This window comes from Quercus lobata, chromosome 2, assembly GCF_001633185.2.
Source record: "Quercus lobata isolate SW786 chromosome 2, ValleyOak3.0 Primary Assembly, whole genome shotgun sequence".
NCBI lineage: Eukaryota > Viridiplantae > Streptophyta > Magnoliopsida > Fagales > Fagaceae > Quercus > Quercus lobata.
The window spans coordinates 2,205,579-2,231,783 of NC_044905.1; the positions used below are offsets into that span (position 1 = coordinate 2,205,579).

A 26,205-nucleotide genomic window follows, 5' to 3' on the forward strand; every position below is an offset into this window, starting at 1 on the left:
GATTAATGACACAACAACCCCAATTCTCCATTGATTAAGTCTTGACCGAGGGACAGTCAAGCTTCAATTGTTCGAAAGTCGATTAAGGAGCTGTTGAACTCTACACGAAGTTGCTTTTCTCAGGGTACTTCCACAAATGGTTTTGAACACGATTAAGAACTGATCACAAGCTCATTTAACAGTTATAGTGTCGTGGAATTCACAAACTGTAACAGTGACTGGATGATATCGAATCTACTCAAATTTTTCCCCAAAACAAATAGTGTAACTATAAAATTTTGTAACAGTACTCCATTTAAGAATTATAGTTGTCTCGTCAGTCTAGCAGGCTGTTTTGTTGTTATCAATTGTACGAACTATTTTTTTTTTTTTTAACTGAACTCAAACTATTCATCAACAGTTAGATTTGTTTTAAACGTATGGCTTACTGAACATCTGGTCTAGGTCCATCCATCTATATACGCAACGCGTCAAGTATCTGTAGGAATTACAACCGGGACAGCAAATTACCCACCAAACTTTAAGAAAATAAAAAAAATTGTGTGGTAGAGAAACAAACTGTCTTATAAATTAATAATTATAGTTGTCTAGTTTTGTTTAATATATAGACTGATTTGTTTATCTAATTGCCAAAAGAAATAGAATCTCTCTCTCTTTCTCTCATTGTTAATCGATTAGTAAGTATTGACTAGTGACTAGTCTACAATATATGCAATCTCACGTGCAAAACGCTGTAGCTTTTGTTTATATCTTTGATTAGATGTCTTTAAAGCGCTCTGGGCTTACCTTCTTGGTGGCATATGATAAAAAGGTGAGTTTGTTTGGTCTATTGGGAACGTAGTCCTTTCCTTTGGGTTTATACCTATAAGTTTCGTTTGCCTTTTCTCTTAGATTCATTTGGGTTTCTTTGTATTGTACGAAACAGTTCTCTCACTCTCAGCTCACAAACCCTCTCTCTCACGAAGCCCTGTCTTATCACTTGTTTGTGTGTTAGCTAGTATCAAAAATGGCATTAGAAGCAGTGGTTTACCCACAAGATCCATTTAGTCTTGCTTGCAAAGACTTTTACTCTTGGAGCTATGACCTTGCTTTACAAGAAGAAGATAAAGCCCTTCTTGGAATCCATAGCTTAGAGCAAAGTCTCCATGCAAACTTTGATTATTCCTCATCTCCTTCAGTGATGCAAAATGCTCATAAAGAGTACTATGACCCAAATTCCTCTTCTCCTGAGGTTTGCACAGATCATACTATTGATCAATATTCTTTCCCTGGTGAAGTACAACTTTACCCTCTTCCTTCAAAGGAAGCTTTTGCAACAACAACAACGACTGGTCGTAGAAAGCGAAGACGCACCAAGTGTAGCAAAAACAAGGAGGAGATTGAGAATCAAAGGATGACCCACATTGCTGTTGAGCGCAATCGTCGTAAACAGATGAATGAGTACCTCTCTGTGCTCAGGTCTTTGATGCCTCCTTCTTATGTTCAAAGGGTCAGTCACTTTTATATTTATTTTTATTTTTTTCTCTTTTGCTTTTTTCCTTCGCCCAATGAAACTCTTTTTAGCAATACTATTTTTTAAACCCTAATTATATTTTTCTCCTTTTTCCTATCAAGATTCCAGGAGTCTACTTGATTACTTTATGATGGTACAAATATTTACGAATCCCAAGATTTCAATAATTGTACCACTTATGTAGTAATATATTGACTTTGTTATTGGTTCACTTTATATTTGTTTTTTCAGTTAATATATTATACATGCTCAATCGGCCTTGTGCATGTTCATCACATCATTTTTTTAAGTTTTTTGGTATGAATTAATACTTTCTTTCCTTATATAAATTAGGTATATGGTGAAGGATAATAGGCCATTCTGATTAGTATATGTTGAGAATTTTTGAGGATGTATACATAGTTGTTGAGCTAATCAAACTGATTTTAATGAATTTATCTTATCGGTTATATTTAGTTTTCTGACATTTAATAGATTATTATGAGAGTAAAAATTCATACAAAACATTGTACTTTTACAACATAGCGACTCCAAAGCTTTGAAAACCTGATTGTTGTTGTTGTTATTGACTTATTAATTGTTGTATTATAGGGTGACCAAGCGTCTATAATAGGAGGAGCAATCAATTTTGTGAAGGAACTAGAGCAGTTGTTGCAGTCCATGGAGGTCCATAAAAGGACAAAGCAAGAGCCAGACACTAATGGGTTTTCTTCTTCTTCTTCACCATTTGCTCAGTTCTTCTCCTTCCCTCAGTACTCAACACGTGCAACTCAGTGCAACGACTCACCTGCCACTGCTACAGGAAACGAATCAATGGCCCAGCAGCAGCAACAGAATCAATGGGCTGTGGCAGACATAGAAGTCACTATGGTGGAGAGCCATGCCAACCTCAAGATACTCTCAAAGCAACAGCCTAGACAGCTCTTGAAAATGGTGGCTGGGCTTCAAAGTCTGAGGCTCACTATTCTCCACCTTAACGTTACCACTATTGATCAAATGGTCCTCTATTCCGTTAGCGTTAAGGTTGGTACAGTACAATGAAAAGTTAGCCGATCACTACTCTCTCTTTTGTCAATTTTACAAAGATTTTGTTAAAAGTGAGTATCAAAAGAACATAAGTACTTAATGTACATTTAATGCTGCAGATATTTTTATATATAAATATAATTTTTGAAATAAAGTTAAATAGTGTATACATATTTTCTATATAAGCTTGATGAAAAAGAATAATTACTATGTAGCTAAACACCGTAAGCTATAGTGTTACACAAGATTACAATTGAATATTAATTGAAAAGTATGCACTCTGACTTATAATTGAATATTAATTATTATTTTCAATTTGATTAACAAGACCCATTTAGAAATTATATCAATAATGGTTTTGTTCAATTTGTGGGACAGGTTGAGGAAGGGTGTCAGCTGAATACAGTGGATGAAATAGCAACAGCAGTTAATCAAATGCTAAGAAGAATTCAAGAAGAGTCTGCTTTCAGCTGAAATAATATGAAAAAACCCAACTCTTTTTTTAATCGTTTTATTTTGTAATTGGGGTTATATCATATATGCCTATCAGAATGATTGGTTCCATTCTTCTTGTTGTATCTCTTTCCTTATTCTCTGTTATCTATCTAACGAGAGAATACACACATTTTCCCGAAGCAATGCATGTTTCCCGCTGATCATAAAATAATATATAAATAAAAATAAAAATATTATAAGTATCATGGGTATCAATATCACGAAACTATAACATCGGTGAATTTTGATGCCTAAATTATTGAATTAGGGAGTACTCTATAGTGCATATCCTATCATATAAAAAAAAAAAAAAAAAAAAATCCTATCATACTATAAATTAATAAACGTAACATCACCACCACCAAACTTGTAAAAAAGCAAAAACATTAGCTTTTTTTCCCAAGTCTTTTTGAATAAGACTTTTTAGTTTTCCCCCCCCCGGGTTAATTACTAAAAAGTACAAATATATTCACTAGAAAGAAAGAAAATCATAACACAAAAAGTTTTTTGTTTGTTTTTAAATTTTTTTTTTTTTATTTAACTAATCTAACTATACATCTTTTTACAATTATATATATATTTTTAAGTACAACTTATTTATTTTATTTATTTATTATATTAAGACATTCCACTTCCACCTTCGATAGTGGTGTATGATCTTTGGTTTGACATCGCACTTTATAAAAGTAGAACAAAATCTAAATTCCTTCTTGCAAACATATATAATTCTTATATGTGTTAGCCAGTTAGGAACAAACATAGTCGTGGCATTGTGCCCATTTTAATTTGAAGATTAAGATACTATATACACGATTTTATTTTATTTTCTTTTGCCCAAAAAATGATGAATTTTTTTGCCCGAAACAAAAGGAGAGGACTGTTAAGTGTTAAACCATCTCCCCTACGAAGACAAAATAAGGGTATTTTTTCCCGTTTGTTATTTTTTTGGAAATTTTAATGTTTTATGTAATTTTCTCTGAATTTTAGGAATTAGGGTTTTATTTAATAAGTTTTAGGTGTTTTTAAGACTTTCCTAACCTAATTAGAGTCCTATAATGATACTATATCAGTTACAGTTAGAGTCCATTTAAGGTCATTTTTAAGTATAAATTAGGTTATTTAATATGCTTGCAAAATGTTTATATATATATATATATATATATATGAACAAATATAACAATTTTATTTATTTGATTGATTCCAGAATTTTTCCTTCTAGATTCAAAGACACTCTTATGGACATTGAGGGCATCAGGAATTATATTATGGCAACCCACCTAGTGAATGCAAAGGCCATGAAGAAACTACAAAAAGGGCAGCCTTAGCTTCTCCCAAATCTTCCCCAAGAGAATTCCCTTGAGAGTTGAACTAACTGCCTCATCAATTTTAAGGCTAAATCATGAATATACAACAAATTTTGTAAGTTGCAAAGGAACTAATGTAGACCTTCGAAATTCACCCGCTCATCCACTTTTCCTTGTTGGGTAAGGCATGAAATTGTATTTAGATTGTCTAAAAACATGAAAAAATTCTTATACAAACATTTTGTTTAATTAAGGAGCCATAGAATGATCGAAATTCTTACCTTTTTTTTTAGTGGTACCAGATCATTCTAATGTCTTTACAATAGGAGGCTTGCACATATGTGGATTTAACGTGTGGTTGGATTAGTATTTTGTTAATTAGTTAAAATTTCATAAAAGTATAATTATACTTGAATAAGCTAATATAAACAAATATAGTTAAAAAGATTAAAGTTAAAAACCAATCCAAATAGTCATATATAGTTTATAGCCTCTTCCGCCCATATCTTGCTTCTTCTAAAAAGTGATAGAGATGTTAAGGGTATTGTAATTCAGTAACTTATGGTCTATTTGAGAACAACTTATTTAGTTGAAACTTAAAATTTTTGTTGAAAGTGTGCCAAAGTATGCTTGTATCTTGAAAAAAAATTTAAAAATGTGAGAAAATGCGAGAAAAAATAAGGTTTTAAAAAGTTATACATAAAAGCTAAAAGCTAAAAACTGAGCTTATAAACTCGTAACAAACACACTCTTAGTCTACTCTCCTTACCAAAATTCACATCCTACATTTCCATTAATAGAGATATTATGACTCAATAGATTCAAACTTATTGTAAGCCCAATATTGTAGAGCAAGCAGGAAGAAGAAACCAACAAGTTCACTAACGACATATTGTGCTCTTTCCTTGAAGAAGCACAGCTACCACCTTTAACCATTCTGTGTATTTACTTTGGGAATCAATGGAGCATAATTTTGCTTTTCAAGTTGCAAATATTCAGTGGGTTCCACACATCGGATATAGTGTAATTCCAAATGGATATCATCCTATTCTTCTTCGTAGGCTCTTTAGAGGACTTCATGATAATACCCCACGGCATATTCCCTTTGATATGTGACTTCTGAGTACTTGATTCTATCTCTTCCTCTTTGTCTCCTTGTAATATATATGGATCAGAGGAAGATGTCCTTGGAATGGTACAGAATGATGCTCTCCTTCTCCATTACTTACCATACATGCATGTCTTTTGCATCATCATTTGACCCATGCATGTTTGGGCAAGTGTCATTGCTTAAATGGTCAGAAGAGTTGGATATATTCAATGACTTTCAAGTTTTTATTTATGGGAACAAAGTTGCTAGTAAGAAAAAAAAAAGTAAAGAACGAACTCAAAGAATTAGTTGTATTGTAAGAAATCTAATTTAAACCTAAAGGATTAGATTAATGATCTAACTAGTTGTTCCTAAGACTTCATAAGATCAATGAGGTTCTAGAACCTCTAATAACTAGTTTGGGGTCACCTTAAGAAATTCCTCCATATATTCAACTAATTAATGTTTGAGATAAGCGTGTATGGGTTACAGAGAAACTACCATGCAATATGTAAAAGGGTAAAATTACTGCCTAGTTAAGTTTTGTCATATATAAAATGATTAACCCTTTTATTAAGGATGTGCCTTTTTTTGGTGCAATGGATCAAGTCCTAAAGCTAGCACACAGATGGGGCATTTCAAGAGTTGCAAATTGAGAATTTGGTTACTAAGCAAGTACTTAGGCATTGACAAATCCTCTCTAAACACGTTGGATCCACATTATCTACTATGATGATAAATGCTAATTTCTTGTGTTGGCATGCAGCTATGATGCGGCGAGTTGATGTACTTCTTTGCTTTTTATTGCAACAATATTCTGTTCCAGGACATTTACAACAAAACTATCTTTGTGAAAATTCAAAACCGCACATGAATCTTGCGCTTTTTAGTTTTAGGTTCATTGAGGTCACATCCCCTTCAAAATTCAAATTATTATTCTTATTATTTTGAAAAATCCACTTCTCTTTGTAAATTATAACACATATACAACTAAAGTATATATTTTTCCAATTCACTTATCCTATTTAAAATATAAAAGATCGTTTAATTATAATGTTTTCCATACATGTATGAACTGTGACGTAGTCTAACAATATGAATTTGTATATTCGAATTAGCTTAACTATCTAAATCATTTATTATTAAATAACATTTTGAGTTCGAATATCCTTGATGGCTAAGATTAATGATTAATAACAATAGAATAGGAGTTTAAATAAATAAAATAACAATACAATTAGAATTTAATCCATTTTAATTATTAGAGTTTCATTAACATCTTTTGAACGATTAATTGACGGGAAGTTATGTATGATATACACTAAAACGTTCACATTATAAAAGCATTAATCCGTAGCACTAAGATCCGTTGTGTTCTCTCTTTAGGGAAAAAAGGAAATCCAGAAAAGCCGAAAGGGTAGCTAGTGGAAGTGAAAGACTGAAAAACCAAACCTACTTGCCGTAAAAGGCTTTACAAGAGCCCATATCTTTATATCCATTCATTCCATGCATTGATTTTGGGACCCTAAATTTATCATTGTGTAATATTCTATCAACTAATCAATAATCATAGTCTATCAACTCAAAAAAAAAAAAAAATTATGGTATTTGTAGCATTATTGCATGAGATTATCAAATTACTATAGAGTAAACAGTGACAGCAGGTTCATGGAACATGGGGTTGTCAAATATAAAAGCTAGCAGATTCTTTTTAGTGACAAGTACTTTCACATATATAAATATATATATATATATATATATATATGTTGGGTAGTATCGAAGAAGTTTCGTGAATGTAATGATAGCAAATTGAAAATCTTTGTTGATTTGAAAACGATAATACATACATATCTCATAAAGGTGTACCATTTCCCAACATTTTATTTTTTGGTTCCATGATTAAAGTAATTTTGTTTGGACGTGTAATTATTAGTATCTTTTTTTTGTTTGAATAGAACTAAGAATTATTTTTTTTTTTCCTTTCTCAAACAACAAAAACATGTATAACAGTTATGAGGATCCTGGCCTTCTTCTTCTTCTTCTTCTTCTAATGAGGAAGAGAAGAAAAGGATGGAGGTCCATTTCTATTACAAAAGGTAGCCCACTTTGTAAACATGAGCCGACCAATTGTAGTGAAATTTGTTGTGAAAATCATTTGAAAAAGACTGACTCTGAGAGTTGAAATATGAAGAAAAACAACTATGATTTTAATAATGAGAAATGCTATGGTTCTAATTATGAGAAATCCTAATTATGAAAAATGTTATGTATAAAATATTTTCACAATAAATTTTATATAGCAGATTGTTATTTATTGTTGTTAGTGGGTAAAAAAATAATTTCGATGATAAAGTTTGAATTAAAACCAATAATTATCTATCATTTAAAATTTATTGTGAAATTATTGTAAAAATATTGTACATATATCACTTTTCTATAATTATTCATCCAAAAAGCGAAAAACAAAATAATAATAACATGTGCCATTTGAGATAATATCATCTTTTGTTAATGAGTATATAACACGAGAAGCTGGTGGGACTAACTTTGACAAAGTAGTATAAAACCAATAAGTTGATGGGACACAAACTTGTTTAGCAAATGTTAACTTGGCTTGTTGTGCATTATTTATAATAAAAAAGTGATGCTAGGAATCTCGTTTTGAAAATGATATGTAGTAAATTTATAATATATTTAGTATATTCTATAATAAAAATGACATTGATGATAGGTCTAAATAAAAGTGAAACTCACCACTTAAATAAATTAAGAAAATGTTGTGAAAGCAGTTTCTTTTCTACCGGTGCAAAGAAAACTTGCAATTCATTCCAACCGCGCTTCTATTAAATTTAACTTTGCATCTCTATATAATGAAAGGAAGCAATTTCATGCATCTTTTTCTTATGTCTTCGCAATATGTTCACCATTTACCAAGGCTCCTCATTAAGCAACATATCAAGTTTGAGAGAGCTCTAAGGAACATGAGCTCTAAGCAACATATCAAGCATTCAAGCTTAGTAATAAACTTGATACAACCTTAACAAATAAACTTATATGTTACTAATAATTTAATAAAAGAGTCTCTTTCTTTTTTTAACATGACTCTTTATCTTCCATATTAACTCCAATATTATTATATTTATGTTGTAATATTTATTAATTTTAATTAAATAATATTAAAATGCTCCAATAGGAAGCATAAATATAGGGAAAAGAGCACAAATAAAACACGTAGTCCCCTAAAATTTGATAGTTTTATTTAATTTCTATGTAATATGTATTATTTTATGTGCATTAAACTTCCATAAAAATAATAAAAGACTTTCTCATTTGATAACATGTTTAAATTTAGAACTGCATTTTACATAAAACAATACCACATGGGAGTTTTCTATTACACTTAAACTAAGAAAAATTTTTTTTTTAATGGATTTAAGTGTTACACAATTAACAGCTTACACATAAAATAAAGGAATTAAATGTCACACTCAAAAATCTTAAGACAGTTCTATATTTTATGGGGAAACCATAAAAGCAAGCCGATTTTTGAGTGTAACATAGGGGTAACCACAAAGTGATGAAAAGAAGTCAAATGGTAGAGGATACTTTTTCTTATTTGCTCAAAAAAAAAAAAAAAAAATTCTTATACGTGAATTTCTACTATATAATTATAAATGACATAATTGTGTCTTTTGTTTGGCACATTTCATCTTATTTGGTTTTGTATAAAGGGTTCGATTTAGAGTATATATTAACAATTGATTTTAGAAAATTTTTTATCGAGAATTGAAAAAACTATCAAAAGGTTTGACAAATTTTTCAATTTTCAATAAAAAATTTTCTAAAATGATTTACTAATATATGACCTAAAGGGCTTATGTTAGTAAATATCTTGTATAAAATATGGAAAAGCTTTTGCTGATTTGTACCAGGTAAAGTTGAAAGTGTTTATTGTGTAACTAGTCACTAACCCGTGCGATGCACGGGAAAACTATTAGAAAATAATAAAACATGCATATATTAAAAGACAATTTAAGTTCATGTGTGCTTGCAAGGGATACATACCTAAATAGTTCTTGCGGTAGAAATAAAAGTTTTATCTTTGAGATAAAGAACTGATGTAAACAAACTAACCTTACATAAAACAAATTTAAAAAAAAAAAAAAAAACATAAAATTGATGTCACGGGAAATTCAGCCACATAGTAGTAATATATAAATCTCTTAAATCCTAAACCTAAACCTAAACCTAAACGTAAGGACTAAATATTTATGCACCTTCTCTTGCTTTCCTGATGTATTTGGTTAAAAACATAAAACTGATGTCACGGGAAATTCAGCTACATAGTAGTAATATATAAATCTCTTAAAACCTAAACCTAAACGTAAGGACTAAATCTATACCGTGAGTTGTAGATCTTGAATGCTATACCGTGCGTTTAGGGCTTCCTACATCTAGAGAGAGAGAGAGTTTGCAGAAACCAAAGAAAATCTCTCTATAGCTTAAGAAACACAATATACTAAAATCAAAGAGATAAAATTTTCAGAGGACAAAATATTATAGATAATTTAAAAGAATTTTGGTTTAATTCTTGAACACCGCAACTCCATAAAATTCATACTAATAATAATATTTTATGATAGCGCAGTTAGAATTTTGATTTAATTCTTGAACACTGAATTGGAAATTGATTATATGAGTATTCAATGGTGAACAAAGTACTATGTATTAATTAATATATAAACAAAACTAACCTTACAAAAGTTGAACTTTATAAGCTAAAATCTATACCGTGCATTGTAGATCTTGAATACTTTAGGGCTTCCTACGTCTGGAGAGAGAGAGTTTGCAGAAATCGTGACTTTATATTTCTTAACTTGAGAGAGGGGTAAGGTTGCTAGGGTTTTGTAGATCTTGAATGCTTTAGGGCTTCCTACGTCTGGAGAAAGAGAGAGTTTGCAGAAACCGTGGTTTTATATTTCTTAACTTGAGAAAGGGGTAAGGTTGCTAGGGTTTTGAGGAGTTATAATTTTTATTTATTTATTTATTTTTTAAATATTTTGCTGACGTGGAAAATTGTGGTGCCAGCAAAGGCTTCGGTTTTATATATATATATATACAGTGTAATCAATGGAGTTGTGTGTGTGTGTGTGTGTACAGCACGCGCCGCAAAGGTGGGTTGGATTTGGAGACAAGTAGTGGAATTGGGCTCAACCAATTTTGCGGGCTTTATCGTCGCTGCTCAATAAAGAGCTAAAACTTAGTCCAATCAATCAAAGTACATGACTGAATCGATTGGGCTTGGAGTGACATTCAGTGTTTTTATCGATAAAGTTCAAATGCATTGGCCCACGTACATCAAGAAAGTGAGCAATCAGAGAAAGAGAGAGAGGAGAGAATAAGAGCATTTTCAATAGGTTAGGTAAAAGCAAAATAATTTCTATAATAAAAAATAAGATTCAAAAAATGGTTTCCAATGGATTCTTTAAATTATGATTTTTTTTTTTTTGCTTATGAACAGTAGTTCATCAAATCTAATGGGCTACAGTACATTAGCAAAAGAATAAAACTAAATAAAAAATTAGCAAATAAAGGAATGGGGATAGGGGTATGAAAATATGTCTGTTAAAAATGAAGAAATAATATTTAAATGAGATAGATAAATAATTAATGAAGAAATAATATTTAAATGAGATAGAGAAAGGATAGAGAATCTGTTGGAAGATGTATTTGAAAAAGTAGATTAGTAAAAGATAAATATCACTGTTCACTGTCCAAACAGTATAAAAATATAGAGAAACTGCTAGAAATGCTCTAAGAATAGGAGTTCAAGCTTTCCAAAAAAATAAATTTATTAAAAACTATCTTAAAATTTGTTCATACCGACATAATTCTGTCTCATTTTCTTTTTATTTTATACATAATATCTTTATAATTTAGCAAGCATCTCGGTGTAGAATAACAATTATGGTTGTATTTTTTTTTAATTAATAAATTGGTTTCACACACACTTCACTCATGTTTTTCGAACTACATGATTTGTCATGACTAGTCATAGATTGATGAAGAAACCGTGCACACAACTATTTTGCTGAAATAATGATGCTACAGCTATTATTAGGAACTTTCAAATACAAGAAAAATAATTTAAAACTTGGCAAAAGTATTGCTTCTGTATAAAGTTTGCTTCAAGTTTGTTTTTTCATCCTTAAATTTTAATTTCCTAAATTATTGAAAACGTTACACTTTTTGACCTTTTTCATATAGAGATTAACAAATGAATTTCCTGCAAGTTTTAATTTAGAGAATTAATAATATATATAATTTATTTACTATATTATTGACATGATTTCAATTACATTCATTAGCAAATTAATTTATTAGCATTTTATAATAAATTTACGGTAAATTTAGCATCTTCCTAACTGGGAATATATATAACCAGATTGTTAAAAAAAAAAGAAAGAAAAAGTGTTGCTTAGAAATAAAACTCAAAATTTATATAGGGTCAAGTCAACATTGAGACAACTCCTTCAGCAATTATAGTACTGTAATTCGTACTTGGGCTTGGCTTTCATTCGCTGCAAGAACCATAGAGTTAGGCCGTTATTGTTGGTTTGCTCAAGATATTGGTAAAATAGGGCACATATATAGATAGAGCAGGTAGCTAGGCTTACATCAGCTTGAGACTTGAAAGTCAGATAACGTGTTTAAATCAAAAGCCTAAATTGTATGGATTCATTGTTTGGCACTATAAGCAATCTGGAAAAAGAAGTAACCTCCATTTCAATGGGATTAGGAAGGCGTGGTAGTTGAGAGATAGCCGACTAGCTTAGAATATAGCCTTTATGTTGTGATTGGGAATCAAGTTAGTGAATTTTGTATGGTTATAAAAAAATGTATGCCTCCGATTGGAAGAAAATTTAATAAGGATGATGACTTCTTGCCGGAAAGTAGTATTGAATAATTATTATTCCCCGTTGAAAAATTTTCTTCCACTATGCGTTCCTTCAATGACTTATTGACATTACCATCAAATTTTACCTAAAGATTCTTGATCATGGGCTCATGGTGTAGGTTTGGGTTTAATGATTTGACCTAAGCATGTCAGATAAGGGTTGTTATAACTCATTTTCAATGGATCAAAAGCAACTATCCACACTTCACCCTCGGATGAGTGGTCGGATTATCATGCTCATCTTATCTATAAAAAAAGAAAAATTAAAAAAAAAAAAAAAAAAAAAAAAAAAAGCAAAAGACAAAGTTCATCCCATACTGATTATTCATTACAATCACTTTTGATTAACTTTTTATAATTATTTCTCAACCCTTAATTTATTTATTTTTTTAAATGAAAAAGTTGGAGCAAAAACTGAGGGGGTTTTAGAGCAATTAGGTCTGAGGTTTTATCAACTGATTTCGACATGAAAACTTGTCAAAATTGACATGATTTGCTTAGATCAATCGCTTCCTGTACATAACTTATAAAAATTCAAATGGTTTGCTGCATCTAAAAGCTAGATAGGCTAAATTAGCTGATACTGAAGATGATGTTATATATATAATACTTGAGATGACCTATTGAAGGGAAGTTGGGCCAATCGATTATTCAATTTGAGCTATTTTTTAAACAAAAAGAATCACATGTTAGGTTTGGTAAGCTACATAATCTTAGTATTCAATATGTAATAGAACATAAAAAGTGGTAGAAAATTTATGTTCCTTAATAATCTCCTTTTATAATTATTTAACTATTTCGTTTTATAAGGAGAATCATGTTTCATATCTTCCCATAATCATTTGTTGTAATAATTGAATTATCAAAAAAAAAAAAAAAACCATTTCATCTTACCAAGTTCTAGTCACTAGTCAGCATTTACAATGTCCTCTTTCCATTGGTTACTACTTACTACATATGCCATTATGCCAACATTGTGAAATTTTTTTCTCAACAGCTACCTATCCAGGATGGTGCATGGTTTATCTAGCTGGAACTCTCTAACTTCTGCTTAAATTAATATATATCCCATTGCAATGGCCCCACACTTTTTTATTGGATAATTTTTTTGAGAAACAGAAAGAGACATTGGATAATAAGTGTGAAGTCACAACAAATTATTTCCTCTAAGATGTGTGGGTAGAACCGGCAATATCCCTTTATTTGATGCTACAAACTAGGGAACGAAAATTGTGGCCAATTTTTCATCCTAGGATAAAGCAATTGTGCTTGTGGGCTCTAGAATTGTTCTCATTGTCAAAGAACATAGATAGAGAGGTTCAGTTTCTTGTAAAAGATATTGAGAATGAGACTAATATACTGCTAATGGCACGAACCACAACAGTACACCAATAAAACATAACAAAAAAAGAGTATATACGCATATATTGATAATACCTCTACAAACCCCTTTATCTTTGAATGGATGAAGGGTTCGAAATGCATTCTCAAAAAAGAAAAAATATATATATTTGTAGGCACAGCCAAAATCAAATGGTTTATCCCTTTGCAGAAACATAGCCAAGTAAATTGAATTACAAAGTAATTAGAGCTTGCAAGTGGAGGTGATACCTTTGCCTTTTGAGGCATCAATTCTGTCCTGCAATATTCACACTTCGTGATACAAAAAGACTTACTCCAGCTCCACTTCAGAACTTGAAACTGCAGCACAAAAACGAAAACTTATTCGTTTAAAGTGGACAATTCCTCCTGGAACTCATCTATATTTTCTTATAGCTTCGGTAGTAGGAGAAGAATTGGTACACCCCCAACTTATTACAAGAGTAGAATTGAATTCAAGCTCTTGTTATATCTTGAGGACCAAAACCTCCCACCACTGCAAAACGATCTTTTCATAGATACAGGCCTAATATGCAGAAAATTTTCAATTGAAGAATGACCCATCAATCTAGGCATGCTTGAGCACCTACCATCTTGCTTTGGTACAATATCTAACTGTGAATTTTCAGCATCTTCAATTTCATTAACCAAGCTCCCTTCTGAAATAGACCTTATTACTTGTATACCATTATCCATTGAATCATCACCAAGTGCCTGAAGATCATTATTCCCACTACAATTCACAGCCTCTTTTGATGTTCTTTCACCATTAACCTCTAGCAATTCGCTTTCATCGGTTATTCCAGCTGGGTTTTCAGAGATGTCACCATCATTCCCAGAGTTCATCATAGTGGTCTCTTGGTTTCTGTCCAAATTATTAGCATTCTGATCCACTGAACCCAGATGACTAACAAGGTCTAAGCTTACAGTATCGCTCACAATTATATTGGCACGGCATAGAGGACAGTTTGTATGAGACCTCAACCAAGTATCAATGCAACGTATATGAAAGGCATGGCTACACTTAGGCAAGAGTCTAAGCATTTCATCTTCATGAAACTCATTCAAACACACAGAACACTCGGTGCCTTCAATCAAACCCTCATCTTTCTTGTACTTACAAACTGCTATCGAGCTTATAATAGACTGTTGTAAACCAACGGTGGTGATGAACCATATAGGATGATCAACATGATTCTCATCAAGAAAATCTTCATCTGTACCGTCTGATTGAGAGGATGTACGTCCATTATTTCTTCGGCTACACCAACTTGGACAAGACCTTACTATTAGAACATAGTAACTAATAAGAACAAGAAGGCCGACTAAGACAGAAAGGGAGATAATAAGGAAGGTTGAGAAGTGGTGGCTTAAGAATTTTGAGCTATGAGAGGCTGTGAGAGATGGTGGTGGAGGTGGTGGTGAGAAATAGCTATAGTCTGGGAAAGGTGGACAGTTAAAAGGGCAAGCTAGGTCACAAAAACCATCACAGTTTGAGGATGGGCTTGTTGCAGTGAGTGTAGGGAAGAGTATTCTATAATTTCTAGCCATTGAAGGAGATTAAAAAAAGAGAGTCAAGAGAGGCAGAAAGAGAAGCAAGATACATGAATGAGTGGCACTTTGAAGAGAGAGGTGTTTAGCTTTTGTTTGAATTGGAAGGGACGAAATGGAAGACGTTAAGAAAGTTAACATGTCTCTTTCAAAGGTTATGTGGGGGATTTTGATTTGTTTTGTGTGTTTGGTGATTGACACCAAGTTAAACCCTCTGCATCACCATGGTTTCGTATAGGCGTTATAGTGTATTAATTCCTCCAATTAGCTCCATTCGGCATGGACCACATATAAGGTAAGACACAGGTAGGGAAAGTTGAGGGAGTAGAAAGAGACACAAGAATATATGGGCAGGTAATTTTTATCTCACACCTATTCAGGCTGAGCTAGGATTTCAAGTTTGGAGGCCGAAACGTAAGGGGAAAAAAAATTCAAAGAGGTATCGATGTAGTATTAATAAACTATCAACCAAGATAAATACACAAAATCATTTTTTCTTAATTCAAAATGTAATCATTTACCAACTAAAACAAAATAATACTATTTCTTAAGAGCATCAGCTGTTGCAAAAAAAAATAAATAAATAAAAAATTCACAAACCAAAACTTACTTTTGCTACTTTAATATAGCATTTGAAATGTTTCGTACAGTAGTGTTTTTGATATTTGGTGTTCTAAATACTAAAATATTTATCATTTTGAACACTTGATGCTAGTATCTAATATTGTGTTAACTATGATTTTTTATTTTTTATTTTAAAGTTTTGTTTTTGTTAAGTTTTTGAGTTTGATAATTGCTAGTTGGGCTAGGCTAATTAAAATGGAGGGGCCTAAGTTTTTGGAAGAGGGAAGTGCAATTCTAGAAAAAAAAAAAAAATATATATATATATATATATAAAACCAATAAAAAAATTTCTCTTTTTTCTTTGAGTAAGGGGGCCCAATTTTTATTTTTTTTTTCCTTTTTTCTTTGGGCCATCCCCCCCCCCCCCCCCCGCGCGCGGGGGGTCTGTCCTTGCACCTGTTGATGCACGCTCCTTACTTATAATGTTTATAGTTTAACTTGCAATGTTTACAAGATTAATTGATGTCTATGTTTAAAATGTGAAATGGGTGAGGTTTATGGATGATGTACAATAATAAATGTGAAAGAATCAATGACCTATCCGAGTTGGGTTGAAGTTATATATCATATGAGTTGAGTTTTTTTTTTTTTTTTTTTGGTGAGAAACTTATATGAGTTGAGTTGAAGTTATGTCTTGTACATACATTTGAAAATTTGCATAACTCAATATTTTTTTAAGTGGATTTTTACCAATTTATCGTTGGATTATACGCTTTCTCCTTATTCTCTTCACACTTGTGAAATTTAAAGATGATTAGAAATCAATAATCATCTCATATATAAAATATATATATATATATATATATAAATATATATATATATATATATATGTAAGAGCGCGTTTTGGATCCTTGGCCCAAGGTATGATTGGATCCAAGCCCAATAAGCCCAATACAATGAATTTGTAGAGAGTGGGTTGGAAAACTAGGCTCTAATAAATGACTTAACGGTTAGAATGAATTTTAAAAGATAATCAAACATAAATGAACTAGATTTATCTAAGTAAATTTGTCCTCAACACAATCCAAGGAGGTATATTCTAGTATATATTGATTGAAAATGGTTACAGATATGGTTCAAGCTACTACAATGCTTTCTCTTACAAATTTCTAATCTCCTTTTCTTAGGGTCTCCATTCCATTTTATACTATCTTCCCCTAGCATCCCCACCCTCCACATGCAGATCAGATCTCTGTGGTTGGTTCTTGTCCCATTAGTACCTCCTTAAAGTCTTTGGGTAGTAGCTAGAAGGCTGAGAATTACTGTTCCGGGATCACTTCATCATTAATGCGGCCAACGAATTAGCTGTGGTATATTTAATGTGGTGGTAGCAGTTTTTCCCAAGATATTTGTAGCTTTCCTCTGTCATGTCCCTTCTTGATGTTTATCCTTATCCATGGAATGGTCTGGAATGTTGCTCTTGACGGTAATACACTTCCTCTTACCTCGGCTATACTCTGTCGAGATGACACTCCTCCTCAGACCTTTGCCAGGCAATCCTGATCAGATTTTACCCCTTTACCTACGACCACTGGCCCTCATGCAAGCAATTATTTGTCCTTGGACTAGTTACGTCCTCAGATTAGGCCCCTAACCCAATACATATGTGGAGATGTATTCCTGGGCTTTTCTCCCCCACAATATATATATTAATTACAAATAAAACGTGAATTTATTGATTGAATAATAACTATCCCTAGATTATAAAATAATGAATTCATGCAATCTAATAATAAGATATTAAAATAATAATCTAATAAAAAAAATTATTTAATGGTGTGACTTTCATAAAAGGTTATGTAGGGCCTTTTTGGGGCCCAGGCCCAACAGATAGGTGGTTCGGGCCCAAGGAATCCTAGATAATGAATTTGTAGAGAGCAGGTTACAAAACTAGGCCCTAACAAAGTGAGTGTTAGTTAACTTTGGATCTTACAACAATTGAACATAAGAATATCTCCTTCATGTCCACTGGATATTCAGTCCGATGAGATGTATAGGTGCACCTCTGTTCCTGATCAAAGGCTATGGTCTTTCTCTCTTTTTTCTACTCTTCGTTCCTCTTTTTTTTGGGTCCTTTTCTTCATGGGGATTCCCTTCTCTTATATAGCCCTCTTGAAGTCATCAGAACCTTACACTTGTTGATCATCTGGACCTTCACTTGAGTACCCGTCTCATCAGACATCTCCCCTATCTTTCTGTGAGTTGTAGTGGCCAAGGTAACACTGTTCGTCTGTCCTCTCCACATTAATGCGGCCAAAAAAGTAGCTGCCCTGCATTTAATGTGGCAGTTGTAGTCTCTCCCTTGACATCCTATACTCTCTTCCCTCTCCCGGGCTTGTGGGACTCATCCCTGCTACTAATACTCGTTGGAGTGATTCTTTATTGCAGGTAGGATGCATGTTTGAGTCATACTTGGCACATTCGAGAAGACATTCCTTCTCGGACCGCCTTTTAAATAAGTTTGGGTCCATAAGAATTGGGCCGGAGCCCTTTTGGCGCCCACACTTTCTCCTCGGACGTGGTTGAACTCTATATGGGGCCCAAGGCCCATTGTTTGATCTGGGGACTTTACCCCTACAGGTTACATAGTGTGTTAGACGTTTTTTTCTTTTTTCTTTTTTTTTTTATATGATTTGGTGTGTTAGACTATTAGTGTTAAAGTTACGCTTAGTTTAATTTTAGTAAAACTCACACTACTTAATAATTCAAGTATTCTACACTAAAGAAATATGTCAGTCAATACAGTGAAATCATAGATTTTCTCCATGCTCATGTTGAATTTCATATCAGAATACTATTTACTCTTTTAGTCCATAAAGTCAAGCACTTTATTAGAGAATTTGAAAATAATGAAAAATTAAAATTTTGATTGCAATCAAGATCTTTTTGCACCTAAGTTTTGTTCTTACTTTAAAAGCATTATATTTCACCTCGAATTCTATCAACTATTTGTGTGTACTTCTTCACCCAAAAAAAAATCCTATTTGGGTGTATTTTTATGTTAGTTGAGTTGATCAATAAAATAAGTACAATTTTTCTTTTTTACAAATATAATTTGGACTCATTATCTTTTCATGATTGGTTTTAAATTGAACTGGTCAACTAGACAACCACCAAACTGGTCCACATATCAATATTAAAAAAATATACATGTTTGTCTAAAAATAAAATAAACCTCCTGCAAATCTATGAATATTTAGTTTTACATCTCAGATTGGCAAAGATTTTATAACGTCTATATAATCAATACAAATTAGGGTATAAGGACAATAGATAGATCATAAATGCATATGTCACAGTTTTTCTAACAAAAATTATAAATTATTTCCATTGCATTTACTATTTTGTTATATTTCCCTTCAAGTATATAACCCGGCATATATAACCAAGGTAAATGATAAATTTTTACTGGCTTTTTATTTCCAAATTTTTTTTATTGAATTGTGATTTATGGTTTCCCTTCCTCCACTCCCATCCCTCTTTTCAATGTTTTCATTTTAGTCTCACAATTCTTGGTTCCAAGTCCTAATCATGACGACTACATTCTATCCTGAAGTCGGTATGTTCACTTCGTGAATAATAAGATTTGCCAAAAGCAGTCACGTACACTTTTGTTTTTTTGAGAAGAAAAAAATCAGTCACACTTTAGGATAAGTAATAATCCAGAGAAGGACCTCATAGCTGCCGTGCAGAAGTTACTCTTATAGATAAAACACAATTGTGGGCCAATGGGGGTGCTGGTGTGACCTAATTTTATTCTTCTAGTTTCATCTTAATGGAAAGTTCAAAAAGAAAAAAAATCATCTTAGGAAAGTCGTAGCAAACATAGTACTTTAAATTTCATGTAATTTCTTACTTAAAAAAAAATTAAGAGTTGTGTTAATGGGTACCATCTGTAAGGTGCTCGTTAATAACAATTTTTTTTGGCAATAACAACAGATTTTTTGATAGTTTTTTTGACAACCATATAAGGAAATCTTGACAAGCACCGCATGGTGCTTGTTAATATTTCCCAAAAATTAAAAATTTGTATGTAGATTTTTTAAGAAGAGATTATTTACTTATTGGTGGGTAGGAAAATGTCACTTTCTTATGAACTCTACGCTGGCTTATATTTTATTTTATATAAGTTCATCGTTTCAAAAAAATTCACAACTTTTTCTTATTGACTAGATTGATGTGATTTGTGAATAATAAAGATGGTGTCGAATTTAAAAAATTGTCTAGCGATAATGACATCTTTTATGATACTTCATGTTTGTAATTCAAACCTTACCTCATATTCTCTCTTTCTCATTATCTACTTATCTAAAAAAGAATTATTTTAATGATGAGCACATATAAAAGTGATATTAATCACAACTTATCACATAATAAGTTATGAAAAAGTTGTGTGCTTAGCAATTTTTTAAAATTTTTTTGTTTTTTTTTTTTTTTTGTTCTTTATATATATGCAACTTATATTTTTTTGGGTCACGCAGTCAAATAAAAGTAAACAATATACGCCCACAAACTAAGTGGCCCAATCTTGAATAATGGGCTTATAAAGAGTAAACAATGTACGAGCACAACCTCCCATCAGAAAAAAAAAAAAATAAATAAAAAAATAAATAAAAATGTACGAGCACAACCAATTGGCCCAATCTTGAATAGTGGGCTTATAGATCTGGATTGCTAAATAAACTAAATTGTAGTTTTGATCATCTGAAATATGGAGTTGATTGCATTTTGATCCTTAGATTATAAAAGGTTCTAGATTAATCTTTAATTTTTATTTATTTATTTTTATTTTGAACAATTTTCACCATATATATTAGTAACGTAACTCATCTTAACATTTATCAAATCATCAATTTAGATGAAAGGATTATATTACTCCAAATTAAAAAATTTTGAATTTTAATCTTCATAATTAAAAGTTGAAAATAAAATTTAGTAACCATGGTGGACCTAAGCCATATTTTAAGGACCAAAAATATAGTTTAGTTTAAGACTATCAAATCATTTGATTTTGAGTAGATCTACTGGAACAAAAAATCTCAGCATTCACTTTTATAAGACTGGAAAGAAAAAAAAGAGATTAAATTATAAATTACACCTTCTAAATTTGATATACTTTCAATTGAATACTTGTTCAGATTTCAAATTAGCCTTTTCATCTAATTCTATCCAATCTTGGTGTTAGTTTTACTGTTTTAGCACATTTCACTTTTCAAGACAATGTTATTTTGGTAGCTAGACTTAAACGTATGGGTTCAACGATTTAAAAGGCTGAATTGGATAGCATTTGATATTTGATAGCAATGCCAAGAGCTGAGCTTTGTTTCTGTTTGACTTAGTCTATAGCATTAGGTCCTAGGAAAAGAGTGGATTTCTTCTCCTGTTTTTCAAGTCAAGTCGTTAATTGTGACAATGTTATTTAGATAAGCATGAACCACGTTGGCAGCCAAAAGTGCAAAGATATATATATATATAGTATATGACCTTACTCGGTTTCTTTTTTTTTCCTTTTAATTTTCTATGCTGATGCTTCGTGACTAAATGAGTATGAAGGTGATAAGATCATAAGAAAATTCGAAGAAAACTACTTTTGAGATATTAGGCCTCCATATATAATTTAACATTCATATGGTGCCAAGACTTGAAGTTAGGGGGAGCAACCTTGTTACTTACTGTGTGCAATGGCTCTAGCCTTTCACTCTATTGCTTTATCACTAAGGATTTTTGTTTAAAACTTTTTAAAGGGTCAAGTTGTTTGTTTTGGGTAAAATAAGAGTTGATTGGACTTAATTTTTTAAGCTTTATTATTGGTAATTTTTGTTGTTGGGCAAATTTTTTTGGGCTTGTATATTTTGTTTTAGGTTTAATCTATTAGTTTTTTATGGTCTTTAAAAGGTGGAAAATGCTAAAACTACAAAATTTTTACAAATTGCTAATGTGGTGAAAGGTTATTGGTAAGTAAAAGAGTGATGCAAGTGTGCGAACCAATAAGAATTTGTTATCTCAATAGTTTGTAAAAATATTGTAAAAAAATTTGTGACTATAATATTACTCTTAAAAAAATTAATGGCATTAATTTTTTATTACTATAAAAAATATATAATAAAATAAAAGATTAGATTATAGAAATAATTATTTGTTAATGGGGCAATATGTAATTTTATTGAACAAAATTGCTAAAATTAGTACCTATTAATATACTAATATTAAAAAAAAAAAAAAGGGGGGGGGGGGGGGGGGTGGGGGGCATTGCCCCCTAGTCCATATGTAGCTCCGTTCTTGATGTCAATGTTTCTTCCATGGACAAAAGGATCATCAGACTATTATAGGAGAAGGTTGTAATGAGAGAATGTGACATTTATTTTGAGTTTTAACTAATGGCGTCTACTCTTGATGATTGTTTTTTATCATTAGACTAACACTGTGTTTGGTTGGATGGAATTTAGGAGGGATGGAAAATATAGGAGAGAAAATGTGGATTTTCTGTTGTTTGGGAATGGAGGAAAATGGGAGGGAGTGGAAAACCGGGAGAAAACTTTCTCTCCGGGCCCACAAATGTTTGTCTTCCCAATTCGGGAGGAAAAGCTGGGAGAGAAAAGTTCTCTCCTAGCATTTTTACCATTTTAGCCTCCCCACCTACGCTCAGTACATTCAAACCTACCCACTTGATTTTCATTCTCTATTTTGTTTTCATTTTTTGATTTTGTATTGACTTTACTAAAGTTTGCTAGCCTTCATCTTTGCTAACCACGTTTTTGTGAGTTGAATGTAGTGTAAATTTGCTAATCACCTTTTTGCTGGTTACAAAATTTTTTGCCCAATTAAATTTATATGTACACTATTGTAATTTTTACATTATAACAATAAAAATAATAATATAAATTTATATATATGATGTGATAAATTTTATATTATTTAATAAGTAAAAATAAATCTATTTCTTACATATTATGTAACAAGGGCATAATAGTCAATTTATATAAATTACATTTTCCATCCTCCTCTTTTTCTCTCCAACCAAACAAAAAATTTTTCCATCCTCCCAATTTTCCACTCCTCTAACCAAACACACAAGAGGGAAAACTAAATATTTTCCATCCTCCCATTTTTCCATCCTCTCACAATTTTCCATCCTCCCACTGTCACGCCCCAAACCCGATACTCAGATTTGTGACCATGACCGGCATGCTAATATCAAGCCTAAACCTGATATTAACAAGAACCACTTAACTTTTACAAAACTTTTACCAAAAGCTTTCCTTTTCTTTTCAATCCTTGTTTCTTTACTTAAATTATATAACCTTTGACTTGACATTCAGAGCATCTACATTGTACTCCAAAGAATAACATAATCCACCAATTGTTCAAATTCGGAAATTCACATAATACATCTCTTAATACTTTAAGGTACACAACTTTCTTTAGATCCTAAAATACAAGATACTACAAAGCTAAACATAAAATTGCTAATTTAGGATCTATACAAATAAAACTAAACTAGCTCCTTCCAAAACTCGACTAAGGCTCCCTCTGCTCCAAAATAAAACCTGCTAACTGAAAGAGTGGAAGGGGTGAGCTACACAGCTCAGTAAAGGTAAGATATATGAGAATTCAATAAGGATGCATGTAAACCAAATCATTTCATTCTATGCATAATCAAATAGGAGAACAGCTTTCCATGCATAGTATTTTATACTATTCAGAATAATAATTTATACGCTTTTCATAGGAAAATAATTGTTCCCCCTTTTCTTATTAGCTTGATATTACCAAAACCTTTCGGATTAAACTTCTATCATTTTCTACAAAGTCACCACATATATTCTCATTACAAAATAATCATTTTAACGTAAATCAATTATTCGGCAACTTTGTATTAAACTAGAAACATCTTGACCCAATAAGAAAACCTTTCTTTATAAACCTCTTCTCATAGAATACTATAACTTTCATGATCAGAAAACTTAACGTTTCATAAAAACAGATATCTGATACTTTTAAACATAAACTTGTACTTTCATCAGAAACTTTACCTTTATAGCATAACAGAACTTCAGAAACTTTTATCTTTAATGAACAGCTTTTCTTTTCATTAGAAACTTCTTCTTACCATGAGAGTTTTCACTTTTCACAATGCATTTAAACAAAATAATTCTCTCATGATTAATAACATAACATAGCTGTTCATAAATAACTTATTGGTTAGCCCGTATCTGATAAGTCTGTACTTATTTGGGAGGCTTCTAGCACCACGGTGCTAGGCATCCAGCATTCCCCACAATGCCAGGTATTCCCGGGATCACATCATCATAATACATATCTTCCAACCATGGGGGTAGATTGGCTTCCCCCACAAGTTGGCCGTAACCAACAAGGGGCGGGTACAGCAGAGCCAGTCCCACTTAGGCTGTGTTTGGTTCGTGTAAAAGTATTTCCGGAAAATATTCTATTTTCCGGAAATGCTATTTTTCGAAAAGGAAAATGTTTTCATGTGTTTGGTTGCATTTCAAAAAATTTTTCGGAAAATATTTTCTGATGTTTGGTTGTGTTCTTGAAAATACAATAGAAAACACATTTTCACATTTTCTACTTGTTGCTCACATTTTCTCACATTTTCTTGGTTACCAAACGATTATATAATATCATTTATTCATCAAAACACAAACAAAACCCAGCAAAAAATCATCAAATCCGGACAAACGAAGGCGAGATTGCGATCGAAGAGATCACGATCGTGATCGGAGCGGTCGGCGCATCGCGATCGGCGACACGATGCGTCGATCACGTTCGCGCGATGCATCAATCGCGATCGTTCTCGGAGCATCGCGATCGGCGCATCGCGGAGCATCTCGGTCGGCTCATCGCGATCGGCCATCTCGAAGCATCGCGGTCGGCCATCTCGGAGCATCGCGGTCGGCGCATCGCGATCAGCGGCTCGATGCGTCGATCGCGATCGCGATCAGCGACGCGATGCGTCGATCGCGATCGCCATCGCCATCGGCGCCACCGCGCGAGCCGGTGATGTCGGCGGACGGTGATGTCGCGATCTCTCTCTCTCTCTCTCTCTCTCTTTCTCTCTCTTCTATTTTCCAAGGTCGGAAATACTTTGAAGTGAAAATAGAAACGGAAAATCATTTCCGTTGTTTTGGCTCTCAAATTCGGTCAACTGGAAATGCTTTTCAGTTTGACCGAATTTGAAGTAACAACCAAACACACCTATTTTCTGGAAAATCATTTCCGGAATCACTTTGAAGTTGATTCAAACGCAGCCTTAATGGCCAAATCATATAACATTTTCCATGGAAAGCTAGTAATTAACCCCTACTAGCAGAGTTCAGATCACCAGAGGACATAACCCGAAAACATTTTATACTTTACATCATACTGCAATTTCTTATTTTGCATAACATTTCATAATAATAGTATTTCCATTCTTTTCATTAAACATCATGTTCGTGGAATCAATAATAGCATCAATATGCTTAAATCATATACATAAGTTTTTCGAAAACTCACGAACATAACTTTGTTAGAATAATGATTACATGCCATATCTCTAATCAAAAACATTTTAATGCATAATATACTTTAAAATAACCTCATGACTTACCAAATGCTCATATAACTTATCCCTTACCTGAAAGCAGAGGAACCAAGAGCCTAAAGTCGAAGGAGCTTAGACTTGGATACTGGTAACACCTAAACCATAAATCGAAGCTTATTACTATCTATAATTTCCTTGTCATAGACTTACACAATCAACTCAAAGCCTATTTCTTAGAATTAAGGAAATCCTAATCCCACCTCAACGAGGTTCCCACAAACAAAAATACATTCATCAACAACAAGTACAAAATCCTAGGGAAATCAACATTCTTATATTAATCCCATATCTCTAAAAGAGCTAACTTTATTTCAAAAGGTGCTTTAAGGTTAGGGCAATAATACATGCATAAATATAAAATCTTTTATGCATGATCATGTAACTATATACATTCATATGATAACATACAACACGTCGGGCAAAACAGCTTCATACATACAAACGTCTCATGGTTTAGAACCCCTTCCTTTGAGTAATAAACCTCAAAACAAGTTACGCAAAATTAATCTATGATCGAGACATACCAAAAGATAAGCATATTAAATTATAGCTCAAAACATTCACCCTAACTTGATAATTAAATCCACAAAGTTAGGCATGTCCCTTACTATTCACTGTTCTATTCCAGCAGCATAGGCTCCATTTGTAAAATACAAACGG

General features: G+C 32.2%; 2 protein-coding genes across 2 annotated transcripts; one reads left to right on the top strand and one right to left on the bottom strand.

The window, feature by feature from the left end:
• Nucleotides 1–810: 810 nt before the first annotated feature.
• LOC115978056 (transcription factor bHLH96-like) lies at nucleotides 811–3,103 on the top strand. Its single transcript, XM_031100084.1, has 3 exons — nucleotides 811–1,489; nucleotides 2,105–2,536; nucleotides 2,918–3,103. Exons 1-3 carry the CDS (start codon nucleotides 1,007–1,009, stop codon nucleotides 3,011–3,013), a joined length of 1,011 nt encoding a protein of 336 aa, XP_030955944.1. The 5' UTR covers nucleotides 811–1,006; the 3' UTR covers nucleotides 3,014–3,103.
• A 10,770-nt stretch (nucleotides 3,104–13,873) lies between these two features.
• Nucleotides 13,874–15,477, bottom strand: LOC115977752 (RING-H2 finger protein ATL54-like). The gene is made up of 2 exons (XM_031099770.1): nucleotides 14,357–15,477; nucleotides 13,874–14,087 (listed from the first exon to the last, which is right to left on the bottom strand). Exons 1-2 carry the CDS (start codon nucleotides 15,315–15,317, stop codon nucleotides 14,059–14,061), a joined length of 990 nt encoding a protein of 329 aa, XP_030955630.1. The 5' UTR covers nucleotides 15,318–15,477; the 3' UTR covers nucleotides 13,874–14,058.
• Nucleotides 15,478–26,205: the final 10,728 nt, after the last annotated feature.